At 40.6% G+C, this 19,371-nt stretch overlaps 1 protein-coding gene across 1 annotated transcript; it reads right to left on the bottom strand.

Moving 5' to 3' along the window:
• Nucleotides 1–149: 149 nt before the first annotated feature.
• mmp2 (matrix metallopeptidase 2) lies at nt 150–15,366 on the bottom strand. The gene is made up of 13 exons (XM_068730493.1): nt 15,049–15,366; nt 14,628–14,854; nt 13,462–13,610; nt 12,418–12,546; nt 11,464–11,637; nt 10,678–10,851; nt 9,169–9,342; nt 8,712–8,867; nt 8,425–8,551; nt 4,493–4,629; nt 3,708–3,867; nt 3,268–3,377; nt 150–1,308 (listed from the first exon to the last, which is right to left on the bottom strand). The coding sequence occupies exons 1-13, from the start codon at nt 15,202–15,204 to the stop codon at nt 1,205–1,207; spliced, it is 1,977 nt and encodes a 658-aa protein (XP_068586594.1). The 5' UTR covers nt 15,205–15,366; the 3' UTR covers nt 150–1,204.
• Between the last annotated feature and the right edge of the window lie 4,005 nt (nt 15,367–19,371).

The following is a 19,371-nucleotide window of genomic DNA, read 5'->3' as shown; positions in this document are numbered from 1 at the left end:
TACTGCTACTTCTGCTCAAATAAATTATCTGAATTAATTGATGGTTTGTTTCTGAATTCACAAGCTTAATGGTGAAGGCCCATAATTGCATCAATCACCCACTATTTTTAAGTGCATGGAGTCATTCCGTTGTTTATCACTGATCCACATTATATTGACCATCTTTATTGATGACAGTAACAAAGTGCACAAGTATTAAAAACAACACAAAACACAATGACTGTATTGTTAAAAACCCAAGAGAGAAAAGAGAATATATAAAAAAAAAGATAATTAAACAATACTACTGCGGTACTCTTGACATGATTCCATCATGCAGCAAATCAATAAAGCCTCTGGAGGCAACCTGTGCCTTTAATCTCACTGTACCATTAGTCCCCTTATATAGTCCTAATCAAATGAAGAATAGTGTGTGCCTGCGAAAACTACTTTCTAACATTCAGACGATACTAAGTAGTCAGACATAGATACACAGAATATAAAATGTGTGTATATATCTCCCTATATATATATATATACCTATCTCTCTATATATAGAGATAGATAGATATATACTGTATGTAGATAGGACTATAAGCAAAAAGCAATCTCTAAAGCACCAATTTTCGGTCAAACACATTGTGCAAATTAATTTTGTCAAATGTATTGCACAACAATGAGAAATTAAGTGATACATTTATAAAACTGCACATACACTGGACATAGAAGTAATTCCTAGCCAACATGAATACCTCATATGGTGTGAGACAGCTTTTCAGAATTAAATTTGCATAAAACGGCAATATCTCACAGCACAGTATACCACTGCGTTCAATGCAGTGTTGACATACCTGATGTCTGAGTTCAAAAAAATAAAATAAACCAAAAAAATTAAAAAAGTAAACCGGGGGGTACATGTTGAAATAAATCTGCATCAGCACAACAAATAAAATGTCAACATCACATAGTAATATAGCAAATATCCAGTTGCCTATGTTCAGCCTGGATTGGAGGTCCACGAGGTGCCTCGCTACAAAGCTGGAGGCTGGTTATACAGGCTGGAAGGGTCATGTCTCCCACAGAAGCGTGCAGAGTTGCCAGGACAAAAACTTACAACAGTGTGTGCTGCGGTGACCTCAAGTTGTGTGCAATATTATGGCAACGTCCTTGTGAGGTCAGATATCATTATGGGAATTAGCCAGTTGCGAGACGTTTTGGAAAATGCTCAACAACCGAGCCAGTCCTTAGTGATTTCCCCCAACTTGACAATCTTCAAGCTGCTGTCTTCCAGTTTGAAATAGTGGTTTCCTTTGAAGAAGTAGCTGTAATCTGTTAAAGACGGGAACAATGCACACTTAGTTAATTACTGAAGGTATATATTTCCATTTTAATAATAAGAGTACAATAATCAACCTTCAATAAAAGCAAACAGACTAATCAGTTTCAATCAAAGTGACAAGTATTTGAACATGAAATCAGGCTCTGCTAAAGCTAATGTTAGCCTCTCTCGCTCTGAATCATGCTAATCAGGAAGCATACAGGCACCTCTGTAGAGGGGCACAGGCTTTCGTTATATAAACATGTTTGTCCACTGTGTGAGGCAGGGGCTTGATGCTTACAGTAATGTGTGTATGTTAGGAGAGCAGTGATGGAAAAATCCCTAGCTGCTTGCCAAAGACAAAAATCTGCCACCTCTAACCTCAAGGATACATGGCTGACAGTGACGGTCTCAGGGGAAGTTTACCGGCGGTGTCATAACAAAAATCCACCTCTATATATTTCTTGCACTCTAGTTGCAGTGACCTAAAGCTAACATAACTCATCATGAGGTATTTACTCGCAGCAGATAAAAGCAAGAGAAACATAAAGCAACTGCTCCTCCTCTGACTGTTTTCTATCAACATCAGGCCACAGATTACTCCCTAACTTCAGAGCTACTCCCTTTGGCCTGTTGCACTTTCTCATTTTCAGTCAGTTCCTCGAAACTGTTCATTTCTGGCTAGATGGCGTCATTGCTTGCTGGGTTGTGGTATATGACAGGTTTTATTGAGAGAGGCACAGCAAGACTCGCTGATAGAGCTGACTGGATATGCCTGCAATTTAGCCACAAGGAATGTAGCCCGAACACTGTAAACATGCACACAAAGCAGCAGCTCTAATCCAGCTATAATCGAAGCACCACAACATCACCAAATCCCTTTTTTCCTTAGGTCTTTTTAAAAAGTCAAAGAAAGGATATCTTTGGCTATTTTGTTTCTATTCTTTCATTTCCAACTAATACATAAACGTTATTTGAATTTGCATATACATTCAGTTACATACATACAATTTGACTTCTGCATTTAACTCGTCATAAGCATTTTAGGAGCATTGGGCTGCTGTAAAGCAACCTGTGGTTAGAGGCGGCCTGCTCTACCCACTGAGCTACAGGCGCAGCTGAGGACAGTGAGCATTGCTGGTTTACTTCTTTACAATTTTTTCATAGCCCTTCCAAGAGCGATTGGTATGTTAGTGTGGCATTTATTTAATGTTGTAAAAAATGTGCTTATGTTTGTAGTATTCATGTAGGGATCACTGGTTAGTTTTTAACCACGCTAGCGATATGTCTAGAGATGGTAAAGTCTTTCTATGCGTTGGTCCACAATTTGGTCCTGACGGTAATATCTCACTATTACTAACTATTGGATGGATTTCCATGATGTGTTGTACAAACATTCATGGCCCCCAGAGGATTAAGACTAATGACTTTGATCATCAACCGACTTTCCTCGAGCACCATTGTGGGGCTGACATTTTAGTTTTTTAGTGGAATGCCTCATCAACTATTGGATGGGTTGCCATGAAACTCAGTACAGACATTCATTGTCCCCATGGGATGAATCCTACTGACTTAAGTTATCCTCTGACTTTTCCCCATGAGGTTGACATTTGTGGTTTTGAATGAAATATCTCAACAGTATTGGATTGATTGCCTTGAAATTTAGAACAGACATTCATGTCCTGCTCAGGATGAACGAGATTAACCTAATGACTTTGATGTTCCTCTTACATTTATTCTAACGTCTTTAATTAACTAAAATTGAAAATTAGGAATGATAAAATGCTAAACTAAGATGGTGACAATGGTTACTACCTGCTATCAGCATGTTCGCATTATAATTGTTATAATTGTGAGTATGTTAGCATGTAGCTTAAAGCACCACTGTAGAGCCTGGTCAAATGTCCCTTCTTGAAAATATACAGAACCTCTAAATTGACAAATTATGTGAAAAGAAAGATTTTTTTTACCAATGCCATGGAGACTGAAGGAAGAGTCTATGCCGTCTGGGATGCCATTCCAGGAATCTGCAATAAGTTTGGGGAAGCCAGGGTCCATTTTCTTCATATCTTCATCGTATCTGTACACATAATGAAAGTGCATTAAACAGTATAATCCTTTAACGAGTGCTTCACAATTCCATCACATACACACACAAACACAAACACAAACCCCTCATAGTTTTCCATAAAACAGTTAGTCGTCAACACTGTGAACTTCCATGTTGTGCAAGGGCTAACATAGCTGTTGTGGTTTACAGTGCAGCTTGGGTCACACCAAACACTAAGTAGATCCAGATGTAGCACAGCATTGCAAACAAGACGTGATGACGCCAACAGCACTAGCTACGGTGTGTCAGACAAGGGCTTTAGGTTCACAAATGGTAGCATAAGCTTTGCTCCCCCCTCACCTCCAGAATTTGTCCCCAGCAAAAAAGTAAGTCTTCTTGTTCTTCCTAAAGTTGAAGGCAGCGTCGATTCGCTCCAAGTCAGTGGGGAGTTCAAGGCTGGAGAGCCTCTTGGGATAGCCTTTCTCCAACTCATCAGCTTTGTAGACCCACAGCTCGTTGCCTGGAAGGGAAGACTTGGTAAGTAACAAAATAAAACCAGGGATGAAATTACACTGAAGACATGTTTTATTGGTGGAAGGTAATTATCTTTACACAGAACTGTCTGATGAAGGTATTATCTCATATTCCTACACATCTATTAACCAAATATATTATATCGTCAGAATGAGATCATCGGTTAACTGTTCAGGGTAAGTCTCCCCCATAGCCAAACCAGCCCTGCTTTAAATGTCTTTGGAAGCTGACAGATACATTATGTAACTTTCATCAGTATTCAGATAGGTTGTCATATTAATAAAATGCAAAGAATGTATAATAAACCACTAATAACTATGGTGGAATATCTGAAGTGTCCACATAGTGCACACCGCACATAAGAGCGCCCAGCCAACATTCCTGCTTTTCTTAATGTTTCAGTTCGTAGAAACGCCACCCTTAAGTGAATCCAAATGGTAAAAGAATGAAGACACCTCTTCATTACTCATGGAAGTGGAACTGTCTGTTTCTCTAATCACCATGGAGGGACAGGGAGGATATGGACAGGGTGACCGGTTCATGCAATACTACATTAATATTCAGAAAGGTCTAAATCCACTGTTTCTCCACAGTTGTTTTCTGCAACATACCTGAGAAGAAGACAGATTTTTCCTCCACTGGGTTTTCATAGGCAGCGTCTATCTTGGCAGGTAGGTCGGGCCAGTAGGTGGCCACCAGCATAGGGCCATTGGGCTTGCTTCTGAAATTGACTGACCTGAACAGGAACCTGGCAGAAAGAGAATGAGTGGGTGAGCGGCTGCAAGGTAGATGAGCTGACGGTCGAAATGAGAGTGAACGAAGGGCAGACGGGGATGATGAGGAGGTGGGGGAAGTGTGTGTGTGTGTGTGTGTGTCTGTCTGTCTGTCTGTCTGTCTGTCTGTCTGTCTGTCTGTCTGTCTGTCTGTCTGTCTGTCTGTCTGTGCACGCGCTCACTCGCGTAAGAGGAGGTTTTAGTGCAAGTGCTTCACTGGCCGAGCCAGCCACAATGGCCTGATTCATGAGCATCTGGTTCTCGTTAGAACTGAGGCTGCAGACGCCAGCGGAACAAGACCTATCTTGCCCGGATTTCCAATACACAGCTGCACAACAAGGCAGCTTCCCAAACTCTTTTCCACTGACCTATTTTTTAAAAAGAAAAAGATCCGCCAATTGCAAAACTGAGTTGCAATAATGATAAAATGTGGAAAGAGTAAAACTTAACTAACATACAGACACATCTAAAGTTTTATATACATTTGTCAGGAGGAAAGAGGAGACATATTCAATCTGAACTAACCATCTAATTGCATTATTTTAGCAATGTTCTTGTGGATCAATTTGTCAAGTTCATGCAGTGTACCAGCAATATCCAGAGGGCTTTTCTGTCTTTTCTTCCTGTCTCTATTTAATTAAAAAAAAAAAAAAGAAAGATCTGCCTGGTGGCTGTTTGAGGGGACAGATCAACAGGACATCATATAGCATATATAGTGCTGTGCTTCACAAAACTGCAAAAGATCTTTCCAAACCATTGCTTCAAGCAGTTTGAAGTTATCAAAGCACTGTTATAACTGTGTGGTAATGAAGTTGATTACTTGTATTACGGTGTAACCATAAAATAACTGTCAGCCATGATGGTCCATTTAATGGATTTTGTTTCTCACACCAGTTTTAAGTTCATAAAGTTTAAGTAACCTTAAGTATGTGATTTCCTGTAAATGGTCTAAAACATGCAAACACACTGTAGACTAAAAGTCCCAGTGACAAATCCTGTATGTACAGTATATCACTCTTGCTGCTTTCAAGAGTAAACCTGTTTGGGTAATCAGTGGATCAAGAGCTGCAGGCTGCACACCATCAACTCCTCAGCAAGGTAACCAACTACAGTACTGTACATTGCAAATAGCTTCTGTTGGCGACATGCTAGCATACAGGCACATGAGCATGAATTACTTGCAACAGAGTCAGTAGGCTGGCAAAACTGTTTCTATGAGACAGACTTTATAATTGCCTTCTCCTTAAGCCTCCAGACAGACACTATGCTGAGCTCAGGGAACGCTATAAGTATTACTCACTGCATCATGTCAAGATGTGTCCTACATCATAAATATGCTGAGCCAGGAGAAAAAGGGGGATCATACTTTTACAATGGGAGAATCTAATGAGCATTAGCCCCGGAACCCAGAGGGCAACGCTTTTTCTCTGAAGCTATAAAACTTGGCTTGTACCAGAGCTCTACAGCTCACAAACCTGACACGGCCTTCAGGCAACTAATTAAGTCTCTGTGAAGGTCAGAACAACAGGCCTTACTGAAACTTCACTTATCAGACTTCAGAAAGATATATTGTACCGACGTTCCTTTCCGTGCCTTGGGATCACTCTGTTCTGAAATTCTACCCTTCCTGTCAGTTCTCAGTCTTTGGGGGTTAGCAACTGAAATTCAAATATCAAATCAAGAATTGCTTGAAAATATCACACAAAGCCTTGTATGGTTACACAAGAGAGCAACCAAACACAATGAGCTGCTGAACATGGCCAACCATGAAGCTAATTGGCCTTTCAATGTCGAAATGGTCTTAAATAAGTCAGCTAAATTTAAGTAAATGCAATATATCTGCATGCAACATTGTAATTCTTGACATATTTCAGCTACTGACAGACCAATGGGCTTTCGTCACTGTCTGAAACCCATTGCTTTGGATTATGATAGTTTATATATCTCTTGAAATTGGCCCATGTGCAAATAACCAAAGAGTGGTATAGTACCTTGACTCAATCAGATTACAGAAATGAATATCATAGCTTTCAATACCTTTCGTGCAACTAAATGGCATTTTGACAGTTGTGTTTTACAATTAATGATCAGGGGAAATACATTTATTTTCCTTATCCCCCTCCAGAGATGTTACATACTTGAATCAGATTGCAGTAGATTCACCCTACTGTGCCAAGAATCATGTTTCAGAGAGAATGAATGAAAACGAACAGAGGGTCAGGGGAAATTAAAAATCCCCAAAAATGTATATATATTTGTATACATAGTTAACTTTGTCTGTTCTGCTCTGACAATCTCTGCATATGTCTGGAAGGGAGGCATGGCAAGGTGAAAAGTCATTCTGTATTAAAGCAGGAATTGTGAGCAGGAAATATGGCCTGTTTCTCCCAGTTTCCAGCTCAAGGTTCTCAGAGAGGAAAACCAGGCTAACTGAAAGACTCTTTGGTACGGAGGTATGCTGGCCTGTTTGCTTTGGACACATTTATGGCCATGACAGGTATACAGCTCTGTTACCCATAAAATTGCAAGTAGTCAATGTCATAGCACAGCTAGAAGCATGAAGATATCATAACTAACAAAGACGCTGTTTGTGTTTTCCATCGGGTCCTTTTCTACCACATTATTGCTTTTGTTTTAAGTTACTCCCAGGACAATTTGTCTGCAACAAACTTCAGCTGTTGTAATGAAAATGTTCACCTTCCCATGGGAATATACACTGACTCACAAAGACTTTGGATGAAACCAAAGCACTTTATGAAACTCACTTCTACACAGGAGGGTCAGCCAGTAGACACAGTAAGCTTACAAGACTTTGCATCCACTGGCGCCAGTGGAGAGGGAGGACTGTAGACTGTGTTTAGGACTGATGAGTACTTTGGTTGTCACTGTATGAGGAGGGGAATAGTGTATTTTTCCCTCTCACTAATTGTCCCATCATGAAACAAGCATGTTAACCACACTCTTTAAGTGTCACAAGATTGCAATAAGAGGAACAATAATTAACAAGAAACCTCATTTGAAATTGCTCATGAAGCCAGAAGTAGGCTATTGAGTTTGGTTTGTCGTTTTTTTTCTTCTTTTTTTTTTCTCATACTATATTTATCCCGTTAAGGGGGAAATCTGTTTCTGCATTTGACCCATCCCTGTATCAGGGAGCAGTGGGCTTCCCATGACAGGCGCCCGGGGAGCTGCTAGGGGGTCAGTGTCTTACTCAAGGACACTTCGACTCAGAACACGTCCCAGCCAAGGATCGAACCGTCAACCCTCTTAGCCCAGTGAGCTAGTCGCACCCCAATTCTTCCCATAGATCACAGGACAGGAAATTTAACCAGACTTTGGTAGTGGTTGCCAGTTTCAAGAGAGTCAAACACATACTTCATATTGCATGTATGACTCAGAGAGCTAATGAAAACATATCGGCTAACATATTCAAACAATGTGGTCAGGAACTTGATTTGGATGGATATTGGATGATTACTTGACCCTTCGTTTACCCATGACTAGCTTGAAATCCACAAAACCAGCCTGGAAATGAAGAAAACCATTGCATGAGACTCTATGGAGCAGAGCCTGTTAGCTGTCGGACCCTGATCAGAGCAGGTCAGAGCTAAACGATGATTGACTAGTCTGCGTTCAAGGGCGAGACTTAGCGAAGGGTTAATTGTCAGTGCTCTTACCTCATTTGGTGTGGATGTAGCATACACACACTTGTTGAAGACATGTTCAGGTCAAACAATATCGTGACTTCTTGTCTGTTTTGATTTAATTACCTGTCCTTAAAGAAGAAGGTCTCTCCTCTGATCTGGGCTACAGCATCAAACACAACTGGCTCTTTACAGATGTCCATTGGAGTAACTGGACCCTGGGTTGGAGGCAAAGGTTTGTCTGTTGGCACACCTGTTTATAAAAGATTTACCAGAATATTTAATCTTTGAGAAAGTGATTACACACTCACAGTACATTAATCTTTCCTGGTTTCAAATAATAAAAGATGCTTGTTCTAGGATTAGGCTTGATCCCTGTTAGGAATCTAGCCACACATGACAATTAATCACACCGTAGAGCTCCTGAATGCCTTTAATGTCATCATCAGGAAGTCTGAAGTCTTTGGTGAAAGTGTAAATGGGGGCCATCAATGCTCCGGGGTCCTGAGAGTGCTCCAAGCCAAGGGCATGACCAAACTCATGGGCTGCCACCAGGAACAAACTGTAACCTGGAAACACGCAGCGCAATGAAGAAACTTCACTGTAAACTCTGCATACAAAAAATACGTTACAGTTACAGCTGTACAGTGAAAATGGGAATTTGATAATATGAATAGGTCTTTCAATTGATAGCTACTGTATACCAGTTGTGGTCCTTCATGGAATACGATGGTGGGAGACATGAATGAGACATAGTGATCGAATAACGACCGACCTGACCTTTACCTTTATTTTCCTGTTTATTGTGAATGTGCCAGTAACAAAATTACTAATGCATACACAAGAACTGTCCACAAAAAGTATTCATACCTTGGTCTGGACAGAAACCCCATTTGCGGTCGTCATCATAGCTCTTGGTGCTAGCGCACCACATCTTGCCATCGCTACGACCAGATGAGGTACAGGACTCGTAGGTGTCACCCAAGAAGGTGAAGGGGAAGACACAGGGGCTTCCCTCTGCGTTTCCTCCCACTGTCGACATGGCTAGAGGGAGCAACAAAAGTGTACTGTAGAAGTGAAATGTGTAATGAGCTTTGTTCATTCATGTGCCAGAATGTTTCTTCAGAACAGATTGTATTGTATTGTGAAGTAAGCGCAGATGATGTTGAAAACAGCATCATGAAAGCACTGGCACAACACACATGACATCAATAACTAATCCACGGGGCACAAAACCAAAAAGCACCCGCCCAAATTGATTTTCTTTCAAAGAGAGATCCTTTTCTATCTGGCAGACTTGTTTAGCACTGTTTTTGTTTAAAAAAAAATTATAATTTCTAGCACAAACTACTTTCCTAATCAATTAGAACCAGATGAAAGCTCCAGTGGTCTATCTCCCTCCCTGCAACACTACCTCAACCCTAAAACCAGTCCCACTGACAGAATGGAAAATAAGCCTTGCCACTGCACATTAAAATACTTTCACAGCCATTCAGCAGACCGCGAGCAAGACCGAAAACCCCAGCTGGAGCATTCCTGTAGACCAATACACGGCAGGGCACCCAACACTGCACATCAAAATAAACACAGCCAGTAAAATGCACTGTAGGCATCTAAGCAAGCTCATAACCCTACAACAGGACAAATGTTGCAACAATTTTGGAATTAACAGGAATTAACAGCAAATAACAGGAATAAAATGGAAATGTATGGGTTATCTGCTTAGGCTGTATTTACCATGCAGATAGAATCAAACATTTTAATACATCATAGGCAGACACAATCCATTAATTTGCTAAATAAATTAATTAATGTATCATATACAAACAATGTCAAATGTGCCATGTGGTGAGTTAACTAATGGGGAAAGGTAGCCTACTTCAAAATCCAAGCCAAAATGTTGGCTGAGTGCAATTTATGTTTTAAAGTGAACAATTACTTAAGTTTTACAATAAAGAAGGAATGGAAATAGATTCATTAAAACTCCTCAATTAGGGCTCAATCGAGCTACATGGTAACAGCTAGCTAGCATTGCATGCAGATGGTTGATGCCTATTTAATGGGATACTGCAAATTATGATAAAAGAGTTGTTGCTGAATGTATGTTGTATTGTTACAATTTCAGAAAATGGGCATTACAAAACATGCCATAAGACCTGGAATGGTAAATCATTTCTCTATTAGAGGGTACAATTTATATATTGAAATTGTGCAAAATTCCCACAAGTCACAAGTGTAACTTCTTTGCAACCCTAAACAGGACGCACAAACAGAGGATAATGTATGCACACATTTTAGGGTGTCTGCGCAGAAAGGGGATTACTTAAGCACTACTCTAATATGTGATCAGCATAACAGGCAGTAGATGACACCACCTACCAGTTTCAGGGCAGAACCCAAAGGTTTTGTCCTGGTCATAGTCCTCAGTGGTGGCACACCAGCGGTAACCATCATCCCTGCCTTGAGTGGTGCATCCGTCATACTTCTCTCCCAGAAAGGTGAAGGGGAATTTACATGCAGCGCCCTCTGCGTTTCCACCAATGGTGAATAGTACTGTAAAAAAAATTATAGGGAAACTTATACTAACATGACATTGCGCACAGTGCATTTTTCCATTTTTCTAATGCTTATGAAAAGCAATCTACAATTCCTACATGATCACTGCAAGCAACTAAGGTCATTTGACCGATGAGTGACGAAGTAAGACAAAGGTGTTCAGAGAGGAGAAATCTGAATCAAGAAAAAAGTTTTTTTTTACATTAATACAAATGCTTAACAACAAATACTTCTCCGGTACAAACAGGCCTCTCTCATGTTCTTATATAAAACAACTTAGTAAATGTGTACTTTGGCACTTAGATGTAATGGGCATGTGATCATGTTAGTACCATGGACAGCAATACAACACAGATAAACAAAATGTTTAACAAAGCCCAGTGTTCTAAAGTGGGGCAGTGACTTGGAAAAGAAATATTCCATAATCCACTCCAAACACTTTCCTGGCATGCTGTTTAACCTACTTTCTTTCTGTCAAGAATCAGCAAAACAGCTTTGAATATAGCAAAAATATGATATGAAGTATTACTTTGCCAGTATAGAAGACACTGCTTCAATTCCAGATGCGGAAATGTGTTCTGAGAAAAAAGAACCACAGGCCGAACTTACATTCATGAGGGCAGAAGCCATATTTGCCTTCTTCATCGAAGTTGTAGCTGGTCGAGCACCACAGGAAGCCGTCGTCACGGCCCTGAGCTGTACAGGTGTTGTACTCAGTGCCCATGAACAGGAAGGGGAATTTACAGAACTCCCCATCAGCATTGCCATACTTCACCTTCACCACTGTTGAAAAGATTAAGGAGACACGTGTCCACGTTGTAACGCTTTGTCATCCATTTTCCCAAACCAAGTTAAAGGTGCCATGATGTTCAATAGGATAGAGTGGGTATCTCAAGCTAGTAAAATGCAATATTGTTTATAGAAACAAGAGGATACTTAGACTATGGGATACCATTTAAAAGTAGGCTCTCAAAAATGGCAAGGAGCTCAGAAAATGATTATACATGCATTGTAGTAAATGGGTTAAAACTTGCAGAGGCACTGATATAATAATAATAATTTTAAAAAAAACAGCTCATTCTAAGTGTTGTTAGACTTCTTTGTGTCATGAGACAGGGAAAATAGGTTTATAGATTACTTCTGCGCAAATGATGAATTCACACAAGACAATTCTGAATAATGGGAAATACATTAAACTATCTGGGTCACTGCGTGCAAATGCAAATGCCTGCAATAGAGATTTATTTTTCTTCTATTGAGCTTCCAGATGGCTGAGATTTGTCATATCCAGTGCCAGAAAGTTCAGACAAAGTTAAAACAAAGTAGTGGAAAGTCATTTTTTGTATCGGTCACCCTGTCATCTCACCAATATGGTACCTATACTTTGTTTTGAATAATTGACTGGATATGGCTATGCAAAATGCACCTATTTGGCACTTAGTGCATCTTTTAACAAATCAACAAAAATGTTATAAGATTACAGCACAAATCACAAACAGTTGTAGTGGAGCTATTGCAACACGCTTCAGTTTGTTTTTTGTATAAACAGTGTTTCCCCATTACCTTGGCCATCTCCCAGCGTCCACTGCTCATCATCATCAAAGTGGGAGTCTCCCCCAATTCCTGGCCCTGGAGCAAAGGCATGAGCCAAAAGGCCATCTTTGCCGTCGAAGGGGTAACCGTCTCCGTGCTCTGCCGATGGCATCATTCAACATTAACACTTCAAGACAAATATCAGAACCAATTTTCTTCTTTTTAAACAACTGGCCCATAGGTGCAGCAATTAGCTAGCCAGTAAGTGGCAACACATTTGTTTGAAGAGGAAATTCTAAAAGTAACCGTCAGGAAAATATTTGACATTTGTGTGATTTTTAAAAGCTCAAAATATTCCTTAGTTTCACATACACTGAAGTTTTTGTTCCACTATTATCATTAGATTCCTTCTAGATAGGGTCAGCTATGGCTAGACAGAAGATATCGTGACACTGTGTGTAAATATCAAATGGCTGTTTTAGTTGGAATGACCTGTGTGAAGAAGTGTTCCTAAAATATAGGTTGGCGGTGCTCAGAGTTACTGTAATAGCATGTCAACAAGGCAGTGAACTTGTGTTCAACTGTTTCCTAACTTGAGTTATGACCTAACATGGGCTGTATTTTTCCTCTTGGAGGTGGAAGGCAACTTCAGGTAATCATAACTTAGTTATTGGAGTGCTTAAATCTTTGAATTTTAACCTGCAATACCATTCCTGTGACACATTACGACAAGTCTGTTCATAAGCATGCACTAATGTTTCCCATATCCCGAGACAAGAGATTAAGACAAAGATGACAAATGGTACATTTGCAGTCAGCAGGGGGGTTTTTTTGAGGTCACATGGGGACATGTACTATAAAACAAACCTATTTTTATTGAATTGATTTGAATTGAATGAATTTGAGTTGCAGACACATTAAATATGAATTCCACTGAGTGGTGTCACTGACTGTACTGCCCTACAATCTGAAGATAACCTGATGATAGTTCAACTGACTCAAGTTGTCTTTTAAGTACAGCATTTTATAAATACAGTGTCTATATACTGTCTGTTCCCTAAATAAATGCCATACCATTGCGGCCAAAATTAATCATGATGTCAGCCTCTCCGTCCATGATGCGGGTGATTGTGAGTGGGGTGACATCACTCCATACTTTGAAGGCTCTGAAGAAAGCATCATTTATGACTTCCTCATCCAGGTCGGGAGTGTATCCAAGGATTCTACGGAGTTAACAGAGTCAGTGTCATTCTAAAACAAGACAAAGAAGGACAATTAAGACAACAAAATATCATAAAAACAAAAGATGTGTGTTTGGAAAAGCGTGCAGAAATATCATAAGATCTATTCTCTCAATTTCAGATCATGGACTAACAGCTAAACAGTCTATGAATAATATGATGATAATGTTTTCCTGAAACAGTGTTCAGCTACAAACCCTGTCACATGCCTGTCTACACAGTCCTTTCTTAAAAACAGTCTAAGATCTCTTAGTTGCTGTTGTCTTTGGCTCGCAGTCTTCCTTGCAAACACACAGGCAGACGGACTGGAACGATCAGGCCACACAAAAACCGCTGATATAAATAAACCGATTCCACATTGTTGTAAACCTCAAACAGAAGAAAAACAAAAGACCTGACTCATACTGTGTAGGAATGCTGGTGTAAGCGAGACGCAAGATGCACGCGCACAACGACTGTGTGGATGGGGGTGGGGTGGACTGGAGGTTGAGGGGAGGGTGTGGTGGGAGGGGGGTCAGCGGGGCCAAGCTGTGGTCCATCTCGCAAAGCAAACACACTCTGGCTTTGTGTTTATACTTTTGTGTACTCATCAAAAACTCCTTTGTGAATCACATGTAAACTTTAGTGTTATGGAGGGACTCCGATATATTCTAATAAGTATTTCTCGCTGTATTTACGGGCAGCGGCTGGGTGGGGTCAAGTCATTTTACCTTTCTGTGCTTGGCAAACATCATGTATGACGTCCTGGTGTAATGCATGCAAAGCATCTCAAATAACTTAAGCATTAGGCTCAGTTGTAATGTGTTTACCTTTTCTTACAGACCATACCGCTTAAAACTTCCATGATGTCATTACTTGAGTATTACTGATTCAGGTTCAGAATGAATCGGGACCTACTCCTATTGTAAAATACCCCATGAAGAATACAATTTAGCACTTAAAGTGCAGGATAATCCAATGCTTGTTCAGTAAATGTGTAGGTAAAGTTAATTCCCTGACCTGTAAGTGATGTCTTTCTTCTGCCACATGGGTTTCCTGTGGAAGAAGTTGTAATTGGCTACATCTGGGACGCCACAGCGGGGCTTTTTCATGATATCCACAGTTTTGGCATCAATCTCTCCAGTTTCTTGCAGAGAGAAGAACTTTTGCATTTTCTTCAGGGTGTCCTTGAGCACCATAAGGTTACATCTGTCTTGTGGGCATCCATAAAACTTATTCAGATAGTGCTTAAGGAGAAAAATAGACATACAAATGGTTGATTAAGTACTTATGAAGTGATTGCAATAAATATATAAATAAATGAACAGTGTACAAACTATTCCCCAACAGTTTAGTTATTATACTTCAGGAGTAAACACTGTTAATGCACAGCTGGCTGACCCACTTAGACATAGTTTTAGAAAAACACCAATAAACTTACCAGAGCAACTTCTTTGTCTGTTTTTGGAGTAGTATCGTCTCCAGGAAACCTGATAATAGGCGAAGGGGCAGCATATGTTGCTTGAAAGGCGATGAACTGAACCACAAACACTTTGAGAACAATCCGACGACAGCTAAATATCGTCGTAAAGGCCATTTTCCACAGTTTGGCAATATCTATGGTATGATAAATGCCGTTCGCTCTGAGCTGCACTTCTTTTCCCCGTCAGCGTGTGTTGCTTCTGCTCCTCTACAGGATTTTTTCTCCTCAACGGGACATCCTGCACCTCGGCTCTATGAACTTTCTCAGTTCTGCTTGCACACGCACTTTTTTCCCCGACAGCTTTCTGCGCAGTCTCCAGGTTGAGAAATAGGAGCGGGGGAGTCCACAGTCTAACACGGGATGGTTTCGTGACTCATATTGACTTCTCCATCGGCCTTGATTTTACAAACCAATAATGTCTAAGAGGGTAGTTCGGGATTAAAAAGTGGTCTATAATGTCCAGAAATGACGACTGATTCAGTCAATTTAATGGCAATTATCTATTTCCATATCGGACCCCCTTCAGTTCGGGCTGTAGATGTACACTAAATGCCCCCCAATCATGCTGAATGCTGATCAGCTCCAATCGTCATCCCACATGTATTAATATCAACACACAGACCGCTTAAACTAGCATTTAGGTTAGAATGTCATTTCAGTAGCTAGATTACTTCATCAAAGTCATTCAATTTCAACCTCCCACTGGTTACATTACCTGTGTGGTAAATAATGGGATTATGTGCAGGTAGAGAGGGGGGACTGTTTTTGTCGAAAAGGCATGCTGCACAGTGATTATTTTATATTTATAAATAAATATAATAAGCATGGTTTCAAAAAATGTTGTCTTGTGTAAACTAATAGACCCTGCAAATTAAGAAGTGGGTGTTGCCTGTGTCGTGCACATCTATATTGTAATGAGCCCGCTTTACTCTTTCGTTCGGCCCCCCCCGGGAAACAGAGACACCAAGCTGTAGACAGGCCAGACATCATTTAAAGTGTTATGTTGACATCTGGTGGCGGGATGTGAAAACTCACCTCGGCATCAGTCTGAAAGAGGTCCAGTGAACCTTTATGTAGCTAACACACAAACCTGCTCGTGCTGAGTTATCCTTTTCTATTTTATTTTTTTTGCAGCATATACTTATATGCTATATTCATTTCCAACCTAATTTATTAAATTAAAGAGAGATTTCTGTCACTTAAAGGTGCTATTTATAGGTGAGAATTTCTGTTGCTTAACAACGGGTCTCAACATGGCGGCAGGCCTGGGTGGCGGGGCCAACACGGCTGTCAACAAAGCAAGGAGCCACTCAGATTACAACACGACTTCATGCTCTGCTCAGGTTGACATTATAGGGAAACAATTTTTGTAGAATAAATATTTGCATGTAAAATATTTACAGATGGTACTACAATCCAGTGCACTGGAAGTCTGACCTCCAGGATAATTTCCAGAATGCAGCTGCCATCTTTGCTCATTAGCTTACCTAGAGCTTCCTTACCTTGTGTTTTACCTATTTTCTGACATTTATTTCATTAGCTTTTTTTTTAGTATGTTTTCTATGCTGTGACATGTTTGAAGATGATCTAAATGTAAGTTCTGTTACAACCACTCATAATAATTTATTTTTTGTTTATTTTTATCCATTTTTGATGGCTTTTTTCCACTGTAACATACCTGACTCTGAGGGGGTCATTATCATGTGCTGCATGAAACCATGTTGCAGACCACTGACTCATCACAGTCTGAATGTTCCGTGAAATAAGATCTCAATCACTGCCAGAAATTCAGATGAAAATGCAGTGACTCACACACAATCCCTGCACAGAGAAGGTCGGTTGAGGTTGCTGCAAAGAGCCGTCAGTATCACTGCCCTCTGGTGGCTGACATACGTCCAGCATCTCTTTCAGCTCTGAAGCCCTTGGAGCCAGTCTTCTTTACTGACTTGTTGTCTTCGGCATAGATTAAGGATTTACTCTAACTCTCTTTGACATCTCTTTGTTTCCGTTCTCATACTGGATTACTCTGAACATCATAAGAGAGCGGACTCTTTAATAGGCTACAGAAAGCTGAAAGACTTTTCTCTTTTTTTTTTTGCAAAGAGATCTGACAGATGGATAGCTCACAAACAGGATTTTGTGGTATATCTAGCAAAGCAATTTCCCTTCCCTTTAGCCAGAGTACAGTTAATTTTTCATAGCCGGGGCTGCTGTTGGTGGTTGCAGAGTGAATTTAACATCCATTTTCCAACAATATCCAGGGCCTGTCACTTTGGAGCATGAGCTTTATTTCATGCACTGATACATGCTGCCATCTCCTCTAACTGACACACTCACAGTGATCTCTGGCAGAGCCGGGGAACAGAATGGCTACCTATTAAATGTACATGGGCCTGCCTCTCCAAATAGAAAACGCTGAGATGTGAAAAGTTGAGCCACAGCTACAGTAATTGAATGCCTTTGTGCATATGAATGCAATTCTGCATGCGAAAGTGGAATAAAGAGATTGAGATGATAAGGTTTGATTTGCATGTAAATTGTTTTCTATTTTTTATTTTTTTTTGCCCTCGTTGAATGCTTAAGCTCCTTCTAGATTGAAGCACCACACAATGTGTGTGTGTATGTGTGTTTTGATGAAATACTGTTGGCTTTTTAAAGAAAGTGTCTTGTTGCTGTTGATTGCAAGTGCATCTCTCCCATTTGTATTTGTTTGTTGCTGAGATGGCTGATTGAAACACAATCATGGTTGTATGCGATGCTTTACACCAGTAGAGCTGATTCGTACTTCAACACTTACACCACAACATATAAATCACACATGTCACCTTCATTACGGACAATTTATTTTTAGTTTGAATGACTTTCAGGGATTTCTACATGTGATGCACATGCAATTTAATGCAATGCTGCAATTTGCTAACTCTGGTCCTACACCACACAAACTCATGTCATTAATTATGAGGATGAGTGGCTTCTTCCAGCGTGCCAGCATGGCCTCCTCTTGCGACTGGGATTGGGACATTCTGGACATGAAGGCCAGGCGTATCATGGCTCTCCAGCTGGCTGTGGATCTTCAGGCCCACTGATTGACCCCGGTCCAGCTGAACAGACCGTAGCCCTGGATGTCACCCTCTTCCCTCACCCCGGTCCACTGGCTCCTGCAAGGACCCAGACAGATTCTCTGATGGGTCATCAAACCAAACTGCCTGTATGGTTGGCTAGCACCAAGGTCATGAATGACAAAAATCACGGTCCCACTGCTACTCCACCCGCTCCTCTCCTCACTCCAACTCAGAAAGTGTGTAATGTTCAGTGCTGTTCAGCCCTGGCTTGAATACATAGTTAGCCTGGGTGTGTAGTTAATACTGACACTGAGTGGTTTAGAATCAGTATATTGGCATTGTTTGTTTTATGTGCTTTGCAGGAGTAATTAAGCAATGGTTGCTGAGTAAATGAATGCAGCAACAGCCCTGTCAATAAATCTGTTTCAAGATAACTTAATTTGGCTAAGCACTGTGTTACAGAATACTGTGACACATATTATATCACTCGGCTGGAAACATTCTGATGATGAATTATTGAACATAAATCCATTATCTTGAACATATTTTATTTATGAATGCACCAAGACACTGGAGGACTTTAACACTGCAGGGTAATTATTGTTCCACATTGTGTCACCACTCTTCTCTCAGATGCAACTGCCAGAGCAAACTGCAATGAATCAAAGAATTGCAAGTTTTGATTGACATTTTGTGTGTGCACAAGGCCCAAAGCGACATTAGCCCAATTGCTGTATTTAATGCTTTCTCCCACATTCTGTTTCTCTTTTAGCACGCCTTGTAAACACTGATGCAATAATGCATTCCATTATACAGAGGAGAGGAGATGAGTGTCTCTCGTGGCTCCTCTCCATCTCAATAATAGGTCAACAGCTGTATTTAAAAAATTAATCACATTCTTGGCAGTTGCAAAGGTTAGCCGCACCGCTCTGAGATGCAATATTGGAAGCTCAGATCAGCAGCAAATCTCGGCGGAGATGAGGAAGAGTTGCCTTTGATGAGTACAGCATGTAAATGATTTGTGTGTGTTTATAGGACACGGGGCTGGCCCTGCCTCACTCCAAGACAGCGGTGTCGGCACCACTCTGTGGCAGAGGCTGGCAACAGCAGATGGAAATAAGCAAGAGAGGGGAGGGCTGACCCCGCTTACAGCTCTTCACAGTTTGTACTCTCTTTCTTTTTCCTCTCCCAGTCTGTCTCTGTTTCATTTTGAGACTTG

Source organism: Cebidichthys violaceus, unplaced genomic scaffold (genome assembly GCF_023349555.1).
Source record: "Cebidichthys violaceus isolate CVI_PGR_0920_01 unplaced genomic scaffold, fCebVio1.0.p SCAF_5, whole genome shotgun sequence".
Lineage (NCBI taxonomy): Eukaryota > Metazoa > Chordata > Actinopteri > Perciformes > Stichaeidae > Cebidichthys > Cebidichthys violaceus.
This window is presented reverse-complemented; position numbering and strand designations above follow the sequence as displayed.

Excerpts from the sequence above, each read along its gene's own strand:
- mmp2 (XM_068730493.1), bottom strand. The coding sequence starts at position 15,204 with ATGGCCTTTACGACGATATTTAGCTGTCGTCGGATTGTTCTCAAAGTG. Across the intron at positions 14,855-15,048 it reads CAGACAAAGAAGTTGCTCTG|CACTATCTGAATAAGTTTTA; the intron begins GTAAGTTTATTG and ends TTTCTCCTTAAG. Across the intron at positions 12,547-13,461 it reads GATTAATTTTGGCCGCAATG|AGCACGGAGACGGTTACCCC; the intron begins GTATGGCATTTA and ends TGCCATCGGCAG.